General features: G+C 51.0%; 1 protein-coding gene across 1 annotated transcript in view; it reads right to left on the bottom strand.

Moving 5' to 3' along the window:
* PPFIA4 (PTPRF interacting protein alpha 4) overlaps positions 1-17576 on the bottom strand; it is an 87825-nt gene that overhangs the window by 56228 nt on the left and 14021 nt on the right. The window contains exon 2 of the mRNA XM_067531530.1: positions 2858-2959. Within this exon, the coding sequence (XP_067387631.1) occupies positions 2858-2959 (102 nt within the window). The remainder of the gene's footprint in view (positions 1-2857; positions 2960-17576) is intronic.

The raw sequence follows: 17576 nt of genomic DNA, 5'->3' as shown, positions 1-17576 counted from the left end.
TGAATGTCAACGGCTTCATGGAAGATCCCGCCTCCCCCCGCCACCACCACCTTCCACTGCTGCATCACATTCACGTTGAAAAAAGAAGTCACAGCACAAAACTGCCTGGTGGAACCTGCCAAGTCCTGGCCTCACCGCTCTCCAATGGGCAACCCTCAGAACAGAACCAACACCACGGCTAAGCCATCACACAGGCACTCCAGGGAGTGGTGACTGCTGAGTGAGACCTCAGGGTGAGAGGGGGCAGCACACTACACAGGTGTTTGCAAATCCATGCGTAGGCGCTGCAGAATTCCATTTTTACTTTTTATAATCTTGACGGCTAATTCGTTTTAAAACATATTTGTAGATTTTTTTTTTTCCAATTTAAAATTTTCACCGTTGTGGAAAATTATGGGTGAAGGGTCAGGCAAGGGGGAAGTCAGGCAATACTTATTTAATGACAGTCGACACGAAGTTCCAAGAAGTTAAAGCTTTACAGCTGTGAAAACACAAATTGCCAACATCACACGTCAAGACATCCAAAGTGAATAGCCTTGAATCCAATTCTAATATGTTCTCAAGCCGCGTTTTTCATACTTTGCCCAGCTGTAAATTTTGATGACTAGCAATGGAAATATTTTTAGTTGGTTCAGGTGCGTGGTGAAATTGACATTTATCGGTGTTTATCGATAAAAATGAGTCCTTCCACGCCTAGCTCCGTGGCTGCATATCGCAAGACAGCCTCTCCCAGAGCACAGAAGCTATAGGCAGCCTCTGTAGGGCGTCAGGTGTAACCGTGCTCGGAAAACAGGCTTTACTCCTGGACGTTTTCAAAGCCAAAAGGGAGATAGTGACCAGCTGGATGGGAGTTCATAGCAGAGTGACCAAACAGGGCAGGGGACGAATCTGCCCTGAGGAAAGTCTGAGGCTGATATGGGAACAGCACAGCAAAGGGGGTCGGGTCTGTTCAACTGGAGGAACTAAGGATCATTCATTTGGGTGACATGAGCATGGCTGGAGGGAAAGGGCCAGCATTTAGAAAAGGGAACGTGAGGCTCTGTAGAAGGAGAGAGCCCCTAGCAGTGAGAGGTGGCGAGAGCCCCATCGCTTGGCCATTTGAAACTAGATTGGGGAAAAAACGAACAAACCACTAGAAAACGTCTCTCTCAGATACCCGTTACCACAGCATCCGAGCACCTCAAATCTTTACCGTATTGATCCTCACACACCCAAGTGAGGGAGGGTCGTCCCATCTGTATGACAGGGGTGTCAGGATTGATCACCTTCGTTGAGCCTGAGTTCTAGCCAGCCCAGCCTCCAGGCAGACAAATGAGCTCAGTGGGGCTGCAGACGGACTGGCGCATTGGCTGAGCAGAGCCAGTGGGCCTGCTTCTCAGCTCGACAGCAAGTTGCTGGCTGCGCAATGCTTACGCCTGCAGCTGTGATCACCCGGGGTCTACCTTGCTCCCACCTTGTTCCCAGCCTTGCTCCAGACCTGTTCCTGTCTGGCTCCAGTCAGCTATAGCCCTGCACCCTTGTCCGGTTCCTGAGTCTGGCTCTGACTCCGGGTTCCTGTTCCCGGCTCCAACTATTAGGCAGTGCGCTGGGCTCTGCCCACTAGGCCAGGCCCCAGCTCTAATCATTGGGCCAGCCTCTGGCTCTAACCACTAGGTAAGATCACCCACATCCCAGTCCCTGACAGAGGTTAAGTGACTTGCCCACTCACAAACAAGAAGTCTGTGGCAAAACAGGGCACTGAATCCAGGATTCCCACTTCCTGGGCTAGCATCCTGTCCAGTGGGCCATCCTTTCTCACTCCCTGCAGGGAACGCTCCTGTCCTGGCCCCAGGAAGAGGGGCGAGATGAGCTCATAAGTCGTTCCCATCTCTAGCTTCTCTGGCTCTACTGAATCTGTCCACAGGGTAGCGAACCTCCTGCACCAGACATCAGACAGTTCCGATTATCTACCGTCAAACGCCCGTTGAACAGCAGGAGCTGCAAGTCAAGAGTCTCAGCCGTACACATCGGGAGTGGGGCCCGAGGAACAGAAGGCAAGCACCCAACTCCTGGCTCAGATGTGGATACTGGCCGCCTTCTGATGGTCAAGGCAGGAATTGTGAAAATAAGAGGGGGCGAGTGCTGCACTCAGCCCTCAGAGAGTGCCTAAGGAGCTGCCTGGGGATTGTAACAAGCCTCTTCCGGAGTAATCCCCCAGGCAAGCCAGCCTCCAGGTCTGCTAAGCTCTGCAGGTCAGATCTAGGAGGGGGCCAGGACTGGAATGGCAGGGGTGCTGCAGGTCAGGGCTGTGATGGATGGCAGTGTTGAGTGAATGGAAGGGCCTAGGGGCTGCTGCAGATTGTGGTTCCTTAGCCAAGCTTGAGGCCGGGGGCAGGACTGAACCAGCAGGGATTTCTAAAGAAGGACCTCAGTCCTACTCTATAGCGCTGTGTGGGGATCCAGGACAGGCATAACGGCCCGTATGGCAAAGTCCTAGAGACTGTAGTGTAACAAGGATGAAATCAACAGGGTTCTATAGAAATGATACTTGGTTCTGTCAAAACGATTCCCAAACCGTACAGAACGCAGCACAGAACAAGATCCTGCCTATGGAATTCCATAGGGGGACAAATTCCAGAGGTTCTCTTTCTCCACCACCATCTATCAACTTGTCCATGAAGGAAGGAGAACTACAATCTAGAACGTAAGTGCAGGGGAAATTGGCATTGCAATTGCTCACATAATGCCTGGCTCCAAGGGGTGCTGTTAGTCCCAGAGTAGGGAATCAGTGGGGTTCTTAATAAGCACCTATGCTCATATAGTCCTAGAAGCAGCCTGGGCGCAGGGCTAGGAACGGACATTATTCCCCGTGACTTACCCTTGTGTTATTCCTCTCAGCTTTCAGCTCAGAAATCTCCTCTTCCCTCTCCAGCAGCTGCTCTCGACACGCATTGAGTTCTCTCGTCAGCGTCGCAAACTCCTGCAAAAGGTCACACTGCTACCGTGAGCTGAGATCGCTGACAGCCTGCTGCACCCCTTCTCCCCTGGTCACTGCCCTGAGTGCTGGATTTGCCCCACCCTGCAGCTTCCCTCCCTACCCACCACACTTAACAGAACCAGCATGGCAGCTCGGAACCTACCAGGGAGGGGAGCTACCCTCAGACTCCTCAGCAAAGCGGAGACACTGAAGGGGAGAGAGGACGCGGACGCTGCATGAGGTCACTCACCATGCTGACATTTCTTATGCTGGGGCAAGTCGAGGATGTGAACAAAGAGCCGTGCTTGTTTCCCATGGATTAGCAAATAAATTCCCTGTTTGCCACATGGGCCTGAAGGCAGGCTGGGCGGCATTTTATCCCTAAGAGACCTTTACAAGCATCAGAGAGGAAATGCACTGTCCTGGTGCATATCTATTCAGATTGCTGTATATGACACAGGCAAGGACCCGATCGGCTACTCTGGGTCCCCCTGACGCTATTTAAAACAACGATGCAGCCAGAATGAAGCCGACAGCCAACTCCCAGCCAAACGCCATTCTCAGCTCAACTCGAGAGACAGCCCCTTCCCGAGCAAATCTTCACCCTCCTCCAGAAACAACTGCCTCCATTGGGCTCCACTGTCTTTAGACACCCAGGGGGAAAAATGGGTCTTGTCGGGTACCCTGGATGTTAACAAGCCTGGTAGTTTCAGACCAGAGGCAGAAGCTTGTTCCAGAGCTGAGGGCTGTTTGTGGAGAATGCCCTACGATCACCCCCCGCTCCGTTAAACCAAGGGGGCTCCCAGATCTTCGACCCGCTCATCATGGCTGCAGCAGTATAGCTCAGGGAGACAGACCAGCTATCAACAGGCAGGTCCCCCACTATGTACAGCTTTTCAGGCTAAAACCACCACTTAAAATTTGACCCACTAACCAACCAGTAGCTAGTACAGACCCAGAGCGCCAGCTTCGCGTGTTCCCTGTAAAGCAAGCTGCTTATCTGGCAAGCCCCTGCCTTTTGCATCAGCCCCAGTTGTAAGGTTCATTGTACGTGCCCCGTCCATAATTTACAACCAATTCAGCCTGCGAGATCAGGTTATCCAGACAGGAGATAACGGGGGATTCTCCCTACCCTGTCCTACCCCCATCTCCTATCATGGTGGAGGGCAAGTCTCTGGAGATAACAGAACCACCACAAGCTCCTCTTCGTTCCAGGCCTGACAGAGTCCAACATCTCCAGTTTCGTTGCCCGCCTCCCTTTTGAGCTAGGGTGACCATACATCCCGTTTTGGCCGAGACAGTCCCCTTTTTAAGCCCTGTCCCAGACATCCCAACTTTTGGCAAAACTGGGCCAAAAGAAGTGGGGTGCGGAGGGGGCAAGCAGCGACGCCAGCCCTGCATGGCAGGGCTCAGGAGAGCAATGACGGCAGGCTGCTCCAGTCAGCCTCATGAGCGGGTGGCTTGGGCGGGGTACTTGGGCCAGCTCCATGTGGGAGAATGGGGGGGCAGGCCCATGGCTTGGGCCAACTCTGCATGGGGGGGGCAGGCGAGTGGGGGGCAGGCGGCGGCTCGGGCGAGCCCTGCACGACGTCCCGTTTTTCCTTTGGAGAGAGACATGCAAGCAGCCCCATTTGCCGTCTAGACAGGAAGCCGCTCCTGGGCTCACAGGGCAAGTAGTGCTGGAGCACGTTGCTCACAGCAGCTCCATTCAACCAGGCCCACCAGCCTCTGACACCCCTCTGTGCCATGCAGGATGTTCAGTCAAAGCCACTTCCATGGCCCCCATCACCATAGTACCCAAACATCTTGCAACCTTTACCGTATTTATCCTCATGCACACCTGTGTGGCAGGGCAGGGCTATTATCCCCATTGTACAGTTAAGGAACTGAGGCACAGAGAGAGTAAGTGACTCACCCAAGGTCACTCAGGAAGTCCGTGGCAGAACAGAGAACTGAACCCAGGTTAACGCTCTAACCACTGAGCAATCCTTCCTTTCTATGTTGCATTTGACAACCTGGGTGTCTGCCTGCCTCTGCAGCAGCAGAATTTGGAGAGACCAGGGAGAAATTACCACTTCAAGCGTGAAGGCCGAAAGAGCAGCTCAAAAGAGCAAGGAAGTCTGAGCTGCGCTGAGCACCCATCAATACACCACAGTAAATCAGGCGTTCTCAGGCAGGGCAGAATCTATGGGTCTCAACACAAGCTGAGTATTTGGAAATGGCTTGGGGGGCACTGAGCAGGGTCTGTCTCCACTGTTTCTTAGCTGTAGCATGTACCCAGGAGAACAGCATTTGCCCAGTCAGCTCTCATTATGCCTGCTCGGTAGCTCTGTGCAAGAACTGAACCAGTGCAAACTGGAGAGAAAAACTAAACTGAGAAGCATGCCCAGTCATGAGCACATTGCCCCTGTGCTCCAGGGCCTGCACTGGCTGCCGATGGCTCTCTGGCTGCAGTCTGAGGTGGGGAATTAGAGCGATAGAGACCTCAATGACCACCTCTTTCCCCACTCCCCCTCCTTCAGTCAGCACAGGCCCAGATGTGTTGACCTGTAGAATATCCTGCAAAGACCGCGCACTTATCCAGGCTTCTGGGGTGGGGAAGGAAGAGGGGGTCTGTCTCTTGGTTACTGGAGGGAGGGGAGTGGATTATTGACATGGAGTGTTTGTCACAGAGCTGCCAAAAGTACCTGGAATAGGCACTTTTTCGCCTCCGTATAATACAAAATCAGTCAGTGTGTGTGACGGCGTCCCCAGGAGCGGTGCTCTGGAACCACTCGGGACGCAGCCCGTCACGGCTCTAGTGCTTCGGAGTCTGCCCCCTCGGGTCTCCACGCACCAGTGCAGCCTGCTCTGCCCAAGCTCCCCCTGTGGGCCCCCTGGATGGGACCCTGGGGAGCTCTTCCACACCTCGCCTTGCAGGCAGCAGCGATTCACAGCCCGCGTGGGAGTCAGAAGGTTTATTAGTTCTCAGGATCACAGCGCAGAAAGACTTTGTTAGCAGCTTACTTAGACGTTACAGCAGCGACCAACCGAGGAGCCCCAGAACCCCATCCTTGGGCTCTGCTCCCGTGCCAACCCCCACAGGGGAACGGCCCGCTTCCAACCAGCCACCCCCGAGACCCAGCCCCTTGCCCCTCCCCAGGCCTTTGTCTCCTTCCCGGGCAAGCTGGCCACTCCTCCTGGTCTCCACCTGCCACAACCTGTTGCAGCTGGTTGAGGAAGGGCAGGGGGGTCCTGGCCAAGTCTGCGAACATGTGGCTGGGAAAGGCCCATCCGCCCTCTAGTGGCCTCTGCAATGATCACACACCCGGGTCCATTCACCGAAATACATGAGTAATATATGGGGGAAACTGAGGCACAACCACAGCACTTAGAGAAAAGCCCAAGAATATTTCCACTTCATCCCAGTGTGTTCCTATGGAACACAGCAGCTTCCTTGGAAACAACGAAACCGTACATATGTTCTTGCTGAACAAGAAGGGAAATGCTACAGAGATGCGCCCGTTTTTAACCTCACAGGGGCTGGGGTGAGATGATTTTCTCCTTGGAAATTAAGATCAGCTATCCACATCTTAGCCCAGATGAATTCTGCCCATTGCTCCTCTCTCTGGAGTCTCTGGCCTCTGTTTCATTTTATACAGAATTTATAGCACTCCGGGTGTCCTGACCTCTCTGATCACATGCCCAGAGAGAATACTATCACTCCACCAACTCCTCTTTGGGCATTGCACATGGCGACAGGCTAAAGGAGCCATGTGGAACTGGGAGTGCTTCAGAACAGGGACCATGGCTTTGCACAGCACCTAGAACATGGTACTCTGGTCTTGACTGGGGCCCTGGGCACTATTGCAATAATAATGCTTAATACTAAAATCGGACAGACACCCCTCAGCAGATATGCAGGGGAGCACAGGCTGGAGGCAGCCTGCAGAAGAAAGCCCCCTACAGGTGAGCATCTTGAGATGGGGCAGTACACAGACATGGGATAACGCAGAAGGGACGCAATAGCACAGGTGATCATTCGAGATGGCACAGCCAGAGGGTTCCCTTCCAACAAGGTCTGAATCCTTCCAGCTAGCAGGCAAATTGTCAAAACAGGAAGCGTGCGGGCCTCTCTGATGTGCAGAGCATGACTAGATGGGATTATGTTTTTTCTCTCTAACTGCTGATGTCCGAACACCTGGTCCTGAAGAAACCAACTTTCCCTACACGGATACTATTCCTGGAGGGACTTTTTAATCTCATTTTTTTCCTCAGTTCAGAATCTGATTAAGGTTAGAGCCCCTTTTAAACTAGGAATGGTTGACTAGGTGGAATGTAAATCAGGCGCTTGGATTCCTCCTTCTGCGTCTTGTTTAACGTTTCAGTTGCTTTTCAGTGTTGCTCAAGTGGGGGAGGGAAATCTGTAGGCTGAGCACACATAATGAATCCGTCTTGTGCGCGCCTGTTGACATGGCTGCTTGGTGCATGTCAAGTCCTATCTAAATCCTTATTTTGCATCTCCACAAGGCCCTCCCGGTGGTTATTGGGAATTCCTCAGCACGCTACCTTCAGTAGAAAACTGTACCATTTATGCAATAGATTTTCCTACCTCTTCTTCCTGTCAAGGACTCTGCTAATTGGGTATTTTACTGCAACAGTTTCTAATCCACTCTCAGTTGCTTCCTGGGGTATCCCAGATGGCTTTTCTGTAACCACTAATGCTATTGGTTTGTTTAAATGAAATGCCCTGGGGATGGTGACCCCTGATCCCCTGGTTTTGTACATGCCATCTGGGACATTGTTTTGGAGAAAGGGGTCCAATAAGCAAGAACTCAAATACTTGCTGGATCTGCTGCTTTTCAAGGTGAAGCCAAACTGGAGGAATTCATCCACGCTCCCCATTTACTAGCAGACTCAAAAAGATTAGCCAGAGTCTCTTCTGGAGCTGACTGCCCCACTTCCAGCCAGCCCCGCATCCTTCCTTGCAGATAGTGCTTCCCCAGTGTCTTACTCTGTATATCTCCTATGGATTAAATGAGATAGTGCAAAGGCTGACAGCGAGGGGAGGGGGGGGAGGAAGAGAGAGAGAGTGTGTGTCACTCTCTCTATTATGCAAGGGCTCTGAGATCCAGCAGCACATGTGTTTCTCCCTATGGATTATGTAGGGCCTCTGTGAAAGCCAACAAGCAGAAAGCACATTCTGAGGCATGCCAAGCACGTTCCAAGGCTCCCAAGCATCTAGATTAGGTTGTCATAGGTTGATGGCAGTTTCATATTTAGGGATACATTGTTTACAAAGTCCCTTAATATGCTGGAACACACTCGAGAGAGACGTTTAGATGCAAATCACTAGCATCACTCTAGACAGCCAGCCCTCAGGACCTGGGAAGCCTACAGAGCCCCAGATTTTGGGAGCCCTATCAAAAAATATCAGCAGATACTCATCGTGCTGGATACAGGCCATAACCATGCAGAAAGTGTTGCTAACTGCAGCTGAATGGGGCACCTGGGTGAGCCACAAGCAGAGCATAAGGCATGCTGGGCAATAGAACAGAAGTTATCACATGCTGTCTACTGAGTGATCCGCACAGAGGAGGGTCCGTTATCCCTGTCTGCGCTGTTGCAAGCAGGGGAAAGGAGGACGCAGCTTACAGCGCAGTCCCAGGCAAGGAGACACTGACGGGCGGAAGAGACCATACTGCTTGCTCCAGCAACCCAATCCTTCATCCCGAACGGCATGGAGGTTTAAAAAAAAAAAAAATCTGTACAACATCCAGACAGCTCCCACCCCCAGAAAAATTAACCTGCACCGGTCACAGCAGGACCCATGAGGAGTGTGCCAAGAACAGGGCTCACACTCGATCTCCCAGGAAGAAAGCAAGTCTTCTATCTGCCGCACAGCTGAGGCTTCAGGAGCTATCGTCCAATTCTTAGTCCTCATTTCCGCCAGCAACATGCTCCCCGTCACAGCAGGGCTGCAAATGCAAGCGTGGCCATTGCACTCTGCAGAAGGGGAGCTTGGCCCGATGCTTTGTGGCTATCTAGAAGCAGCACCTCTCTCCCAGAACGACCCCCCCCCCACAGGGCCCAGCAAGAGATGAGCACCCCTTTCAGACTGCGACGTATAATCTGCGGCTGCACTCGCCAGCTCCAAACCTGGGGCTCTGCTTCTCCCCAGAGCCGGCCTAGGTCACAGCCTGCGCATGCAAGAGGTTAGGCTGGAGCCGGGTTGGCTGGAAAAAGTCTGTTCTGTTCCCAGCATCTCCCCTACCATCTGCATCCCACCTCCAGGGAAGAAGCCGTCAATCCCTATCCCACCCTGGCCAGCATGCGTGCTCTCACCATCACCCCACAATAGCTAGAGTGGCCTCTCCCCCAGAAAGAGGCTGACCCAAGCCTGCGGTATCTGATCTTTCCCACTGTCACTCCTATAGCACCCCTCTCCAGTGTGGAGCCTGGATGCTGCTAGAAAGGAACTAGGCAATGCAGCAGCGCATCACTCCAAGGATAGGTGCATCTATTGAAGGCCCTGGGCCAAACTCAATGGTGAGTCTAAGCCGCTATAACTCAAAGCTTCTTCTAGCTCCCCCAAGGGGTAAATGACACCAGTTAGACGCCTATCAACTCTAGGGCAGGGACTGCCTCTTGCTGTCTAGCTGCACACATAGGAGCCCCTTGCTAACGTGTCTCGTACTCACATACAGATCACCTCCTAGTCTGACCCACTGAGGTTGTGAGAAGGTGGAAATCGTAATAGGCCGGGGGCTACTTTCCCATGTACCTACTTACACCTTCAGTCCGCCGCTTTTCTTGCCATACTCCTCTTCCAACCCCTTGGCAGGCAAGTTACACCCACTGAGACTCCCTGGGGCTGAGATTCAGGGGGCCCAATTCAGCGGGGACAGGCAAGGTGACCGTAAGGGGATACAAGGCTAGGGGCATCGCTGTGTGCGTAATGTATGTGACTTCCTTGGAGCCAGACTCAGCTGTGAACTTGACCCTTTGCGCCCAGCCCACGACTGACCCTTGGCAATAGTGACAAAGTGGCCAACTGGCAGCACCAGTTTTCCTGTGGGCCTCATATAAAAAGGTCTACTGAATCCTTCCTTTCTCTTCCCCTTTCCTTGAGGGTAGTTAAGAGTAAGGGCCTCCTTGCCTCTGTCACTGACCAAGAGGCCTTTCAGATTAAAGAACCGCGTGCCAGACCTCGTTCTGACTGTCGATCTCAGCCCATGCATAGAAGGCTGGACTGTCAACAGCTTTCCAGTCTAAGCAGGGATACCTATAAGTGGATTAGAAAGTGAAAGAGGGATGCCTAATCATGGCTCAAATTACGAATGATTATAAACATCGCTTGGAAACTAACCAAAAGGACCCTAAGAGACCTGCCTGGGACCCAAGAGAAAGGCAGCTTGGGATATTCCAAAGCTTCATGGCTTGTATTAAAACCCAAAGCTCAGGTAAGTATCATTAGTCAGACAGAAAACAGAATCACGAGCCCTGAGGACCCGGTGAATGGTTTCCCCCTCGTACAATGAGAATAATGATGGGACCCTCCTTAGTAAAGTGCTTTGAGCTCTTCTTATAGAAAAGCTAGGAATTATTACTGCACCTCACAGAACTAGTCTATCCTGGAGGGTAACTCAACTGTGCTTCAAACTCCCATCTCCTTCTACAACTTCACTTTTCCAGGATGGGGGGTTGTATCCTGGAAAGGACTTGGGGGCCAGGGAGGAAGCCAGCTGAACACAAATTTTGCTCACAGTGTTAGGCTGTGGCTAACAGGCTAATGCAATCTTGGGATGAAGAAAGAAGGGAGTATTGAGTAGGAATGGGATGGTGGTGGTATATCTGTATATGGCTTTGGCGAGACCCATACTGGGATACTGTGCCCAGTTCTGGTGCCCACGTTTCAAAAAGAATGTTGAAAAAATGGAAAGCGTTCAAGAAATAGAGCAACAAGAACGATTCGAGGTTTGGAAAACCGTGAGAGACTCATGGCGCTCAATCTTTTAGACGATCTAAAGAGAAGGTTAAGAGGCAACCTGGGCCCAAGATTGTGGAAGATCAAGCTGAACAAAGTAAGACTGGAAATAAAGGGCAAATTTTTACCAGTGAGGATAACTAACCCTTGGAAAAACCTTACAAGAGAAGTGGGGGATTCTTCATCAATTGAAGTTTTTAAATCAAGTTTGGACGTCTCTTTTCTACGGCTCTAGTTCAACCACAAGCTCTGGGCTGGATGCAGGAATCACTGGTGAAATTCTCTGGCCAGTGCTATGCAAGAGGGAGGCATTTTACAGGCAAAATCATCCCTTCTGCCCTTCAAGTCTATGAAATTATGAAACCGGTGCAACTTGTGCTGCTACACCTAATTTGATTTAAACCTGGTTCACGGCACTGTAGTTTAACTTGATTCCTTATTGAGTTAAACAGTATCACTATAAGCCACGTTTGAATCTAATTAACAGCATCCAGAAAGGGATTTCGCACTGGTTTACACTGCTTTTTAAACCAATCTAAAGTTCAACTGGTGCATCTCAAATTGGAGCAGGTACAGAGAAGGGCTGCTAGGAATGGAGAGCCTATTTTATGAGAGGAGACTACAAGAGCCTGCCTTGTTTAGATTAGCAAAAGGAAGGCTGAGAGAGGACCTCATTGGTCTCTATAAATACGTCAGGGGGGCAAACTCCAGCAAGGCAGAAGTGCTACTGTAGCTAAAGGACAGCGTTGGAACCACAACACACAGGGATAAACTGGCCACAAATACATTTAAGCTGGAAATTAGAAGAGGATTTCTAACCGTCAGAGGAGGGAGGTTCTGGAACTGCCTCCCACTCTGAGTACTGGGTGCAAACACATAACTGGTTTTAAGATGGAGCTTGATACATTTATGAACAGGATGATATGATGGGATTGGCTGAAATGACCCTTCCAGCCCTGTGTTCTTAACTTTTAATCTAGATACGGCTGGATGTATCGTGTGCATCTTGAACAGGACAGAGTTCTACTGCTGCCTGGAATATACTTGAATTTCTTTGTTTTACTTAAACACACACAACCTAGAGAATTCCATTTAAAAGAACCCTGCTTTCTTAATCTTCTTTTAATACAAAGTGTATGTACTCCAAGTCAGGGAGTGCCAAAGTTAAGGCTGCCCACACAACCCTAACTCCGCCCTTTTGGGCATGCACTTGCTGATGTAGCTAGCTCTTGAGATGATGTAAATCAGTGTAGCTCCACTGAAGTGAATAGAGCTGTACTGATTTACATGAGCTGAAGGCTCTGGCTGCCAGTCAGTTACACAACCCTGCTCCATCTTTCCCACAGGACCCCTGCCTCATTCAGTAGTTTGCTGTGGCAGCGGTAGGAACACGTAGCGAATTAGCCAGAGCTCTCACAGATATGGGCCTTGTTTTAGGCTCAGCTCTGTCTCGGTTTGAGTCTGCAGTAAATCCAGGTTTACACCAATGTAACTAAGAGAGAATCTGGGCCCTCCACGGACAGGCTGGGTGGTACGTAATGAGCGAAACAGGAGTCCACCGAACACATGCTTACTCTTGGTTATGGTGTATCAACTTACCTGCTTTTCTATACTACATTTCCCATCCACATGCCCAATTAACCCGAGACCCAGGGGAGAGAGAACTACTCCTCAGCTCCAACTGGGCAGCGATGGATCTTCTCACCCCAACCCATTTCTCTGTATTACCAATAAGAACAGTCCAGGGCATGCCACACCTACCGTAGTGACTCACGGTGATGCAAAGGCCCTGAGTCCAACTCTCCCGCACCTTGTCTGTCACTGACACCCGTGCAAAGCGCACCCAGTTGGATTCCCACCCACACTGAACAGGTGTCAGTAAGAGGTGCAGGGCAGGGTGAGAATCAAGCTCACAGGCTCCAGTTCTCAGGCCAGCACCTCAAACATTCCAGCATGGGCCCCATCTTAACAGAGAGATCGACTCATGGATGCTTCCCACCCGTGATCCCATTCCCCAGAAGACCACACCCTTCCAGCAGTCGATGGCGGAGGGAAAGGATATTAGGGACGCTCCGGGGCATTTGTTCAGTACCTCCAAAGTAATACATGTGTTTTCCTGTTTGAATAAAGTTAATTTCATTCCCCTCCTATCTGTGCTGCTCCCCTGGCTCCTGTGCATAAGCTTCCCAGGTCCATGGTTTCCTTCCCCCTGCATATGTTGCCCTCCTGCATGGTCCTTCTCGCCCCTTGCGCCGTCTGTCCTTGACATTCCTCTCACTGGGGAGCCCAGCCCACTGTAACTATCTCCAGTCACTGAGGGCAGCTCGCCTTCTTCTCTCTCTCAAAGAGAGCAGCAGCCTCTAGTGGAGGCACCTGGGTGGGCAGGCTCCGTCTTATTCCAGCTGCTTTTACAGACGGCCCAAGATCTTTCTCGGCAAGGAGCAGCAGCCAGAACCATGAGAGCTGGCAGCAATCCATGGGCCACCATTAAGGGTCACAGGCGGTCACAGCTTTTTGAGAACCTCTGCTGTACCTTATTCCATCCCTCTTTGATGGAGTCTAACTTAGCCGATGCTCTTCGGTGTGGAAAGATGGGACTGCCGCTCAGTCGGGAAAGCTTGGTACCGTTGGTCTGAGGACCCTCATAAATGTCCTCAGAACACAGAAGAGGCCCTTGGGAAAGGACAACTTTCAATTTTAAGACAAAATATTTAGGAAGGCAACAATTAGACAGGAGCCGTCTTCTATGTCTCCACGTGCCGTTTGCAGCACAAACAAGAATGTGGCAGGAGGTTTCTGAAGCAAGCTAAAAATCCATCATCAATTCATGGCAGGATTGCTTTGACTTTACTAATGCAATAGAACTCAAGGAATAAATTGGATCCATCTGCGTGATTAATCTCATTTCAGGCCCCTAATTGGAATGATTGTTTCTGATGGGTCTGCTTTGTGAAGAGGAGGAGAGGCAGGAAGGTTGTTTACTCTTTGAAATCAGCGCTATTGACTTGGCATTATATAGGAGAATCAGCCCAACGTGCACAAATGGAACGTTTAGAAAAGGAATCTGTCTAAAGCAATCTGTAGCGTGACTTCAAAATTTCCATTCAGTTCTAAGCCGCAGACAGCCTCCAAGGCACCCTCATTCTTCCACTGTAGCCCCGCAGATCTGGGGCAGTATATTCTCCCTTCCCCTCATGAGGTTCAACAAGGAGCAGGAGGGTTACAATAGAGCCAATCTCTAACAAAGGAACAGTCTGGCTTTGGTGCTTTTTATCACTTAATTCTAACATCTATTCACAGTAACACAAGCAGAACAAATGTTAAGAGAAAACTAAACATCTAGGGGATAACATAAACCTGAGCAGTACGTGGCATGGGATTATGAAGAGTAAACCTTGCCAGACAAACCCAGGAGACCTGAATTCTATTCCTGGCTCTGCCACTGACCAGCTGGGTGACCGTGGGCAGGTCACGTCCCTCTGTTGTGCCTCAGTTCCCTTCCCACCCACTGTGTCTCTTGTGTAGACACACAGCTACATGAGGCAGGGACTAGCACAGTGGGGCCCTGATCTCAACTGGTGCTGCTGTAGTACAACAGCAGTGGATGAAGGGAATGTGGTAGACACAGCAGAGGATATAGTGCCAAAAGGGCAGCAACTCAGGCTCCATTTGTGCCCAGGAAGTCTCGCCTATGAACCGGCTCTCTGTGGAGATACAGGATTTATTCCCTGACTCCAAGGTGCTGCCACCTGTTCAGAAAACATGACAGTGTAACGCCAGCATTTGACTGAATTAAACCACAGCCATTGTGTGTGTATTCAGCCGCCACCAATTAAAAAAGCAGGATACCACATAGCTAGGAATAACTGTTAGGACGCAAAGGCAAGACCCAATAGCTGCATGATTGCAGTTTTGCTAATCAGAATGGGAGGCTGGGTGTGACAGGTTCCTCCGGGGTACCTCTTGGAACCGGGGTACCGCTGCACCCCCTTACCTCTCCAGCCTGAGTGGTCTCCCATATTACTTGGCTAGTGACAAGCCGCAAACCACTCCAGGTGCTGTTATCACAGCCCAACAGTAGGAGGAGCCCTACATGCAGCTAGATTGCAGGAATGCTCTCAGAGCCATTCATGAATCTCACAGAGCAAGGCCCCAGCCAGTCTGCTCCAGTTTCCTGCCCTGAACCCTGAAGTTGCCCTATCCTGACCCATAAGTTTATCACCCTGTTTTCCCCTCCTTCAGCATTGAGAAGACAGACCAGCTTTTGTTAACCTCGTGGTGGGGTTTTCAAACTCTTCACTGAAACACACTGTTTTAGTTAAGAATATTAAACACGCTTATTAACTACAGAAAGGTGGACCTGAAGTGAGTATAAGTGGCAGGCATAAGAAATTAGAGATAGGTACCAAAGAAAATAAAGATACACACGCAATCTGAATCTTAAACCTCTAACATTAGGCAGCATCTAGATTAGGCAGTTTTCTCACTGCACTTGAAAGTTCCTGTTCTCAGTATACAGGCTTCTCCCAAGCCTGGGTCCAGTCTCTTAGGCTTGGTCTACACTGGATTTCATAGAGTAGCTTGGTAACTCACGTCAACTTCCTAACTTCTACTGACTGCCAGTGGCGTACCAAGGGGAGGAGGTGGGGGGAGCCAAGCCCCCGGGCACCAACCTGTGAGGGGGCACCAGGCCAGCCCTTCACGATATGCAGGGGGTGCAAGAGGCTCTGAGTGGTGCAGAGCCTCCTGCGCCCCCTGCCCATCATGAAGGGCTAGCCCGGAGCGCACTTATCCGCCACTCCAGCCCTGCAGCCCAGCGCCGGCTCAGATGGGGTGGTCTCACCCTTCGGGCTGGGGCTGGGCAAGCCCTTCACAATGTGCAGGGAGGGGCGCAGGAGCAGAAGCGGAAGCAGCCACCCCTCAGCCTCCTGTGCCCCCCGCCCTCCACGAAGGGCTGACCCAATGCTGCCCCCCCCAGGCTGAGGGAGTGAGGCTGCCCCATCCAGGGTGGATAAGGGCAGGGGGGCACCACACTAGGCTGGCCCTTTGCAACAGGTGAAGGGCACAGGAGGCTGAGGGGTGGCTGCTTCCGCTTCTGCGCCCCCCCCACACCACGTGTTGTGAAGGGCTGGCATGCCCGCTGCCGCCCCACACACACACACACAGGCCAAGGCCGCCCACCATCCGAGCTGGTGCTGGGCTGCGAGGCTGCAGCAGGAGAGGAGGGCACCGCGCACCAGGTAAGTGCGGGAAGGGGGGATGGTGGAGCCAAGCCTGCATTTTCCCCCCCGTGCCTCATGCACCCAACCCTGCAGGGGCAGCGCCAGGACCTGCGTGGGGGGGGCATGAGGCCTGGGGGAAGTGCAAATGTAGGCTTGGCCTCCGGGCCCCGGAGACCCTCTGTACGCCACTGCTTACCACAGCATCCCCATTGCACAGCACTGACAAGAAATGCCCTCTGGTCAACGCAGCATTACTCTTCTTGCGGGGGTGTCTACACTGCCGACAATGCCACTGGCAGTGTAGACATAACCTCAGTCTTCCTATGCTCCTGTTGCTTTCAGCATAGATGGGGGAAGAGCAAGGGCAAGGATGCAGCTTCTGTTTCTTCTTTTATATCTTCTGACCATATGGCCACTAGACATTAGTCCAGGTGGGCTCTGCTGAGCCATAAGGTTGCCCAAACCCTGCCATGCAAGTGGGTCATGGAATTGAGCCATCTCTATTGTAGAGTCTTGTGCAACTGTCATTGTATTGTAAATCCTTTGTTTACAACTCCTTTATTGGCTGATAGCTGTTGAGCCCCTCCTCGGCCCCTCCTCTGCTGTTACTAGTAAGTCTATAACATTTTCCAATAACAGCAAAATCTCCTAACTTGTTATATATTAGCAATACACATATTTTGACCGAACAATGGGTTTTAGCAAATTATGATTTGTCATGAGGTATCCTACATTGCATGCTTAAATATGAACTATTACAACCGTACAGAAATGATGAATAAAAGGTTTACAGTGTGCTGCTTTCGGGTACAGTGTGTCACACTTGGACAGAGAGTTAACAGACCATGAGAATGACAGAGAGTAAGTGGATACAGACCTTGGTTCTGAGTGCCCTGACATATCATTTTAGTGTTATGACTTGAAATACTAAAAATTTACTGAAGCTAGGAGATTTGAGGACCCAATAGGGGTTACCTTGAGTTGTGTGTTTTGTGAGAGTTATCTATAAAAGGTTAAGTAAAAGTAAATACCTTGTAGCAGTCCAAGGGAGCTTTTCTTCAGGCAAGGAGAGCTGACACCTAAACTCCCCATAAACTGGACGGAAAGAGGGCCCCCAGAAGCCCGGCTGGTGATCACCTAAAACCAACTCAGACTCTGAATAACTATTTGGGGTGCTCTGAAACTATTGCTATAGCGCGCGCGTGTGTGTGTGTGTGTCTGAGACCTCATAAAAAAGTAGTTTTAGAGAAAAGCACTCTGGTTTGTATCAATCATTAATCAGACAGAGGAGCTGTGTCCCCATTGATTTATTCTTGACACCACCTGGAGAGAAACAGTTAAGTTACCACTGCTTTGGGTTCAGAAAACCCCAGGTAACAACAGGTGAGGGTTGGAATGCTCAACTGACCAGGAGAGGATGTGTGCCTATCCA

This window comes from Emydura macquarii, unplaced genomic scaffold (genome assembly GCF_026122565.2).
Source record: "Emydura macquarii macquarii isolate MOO-44397 ecotype Brisbane River unplaced genomic scaffold, CSIRO-AGI_Emac_v2 contig_3220, whole genome shotgun sequence".
NCBI classification, from domain to species: domain Eukaryota; kingdom Metazoa; phylum Chordata; order Testudines; family Chelidae; genus Emydura; species Emydura macquarii.
The sequence above is the reverse complement of the archived record's forward strand: the minus strand, read 5'-3'. Positions and strand labels throughout refer to the sequence as shown.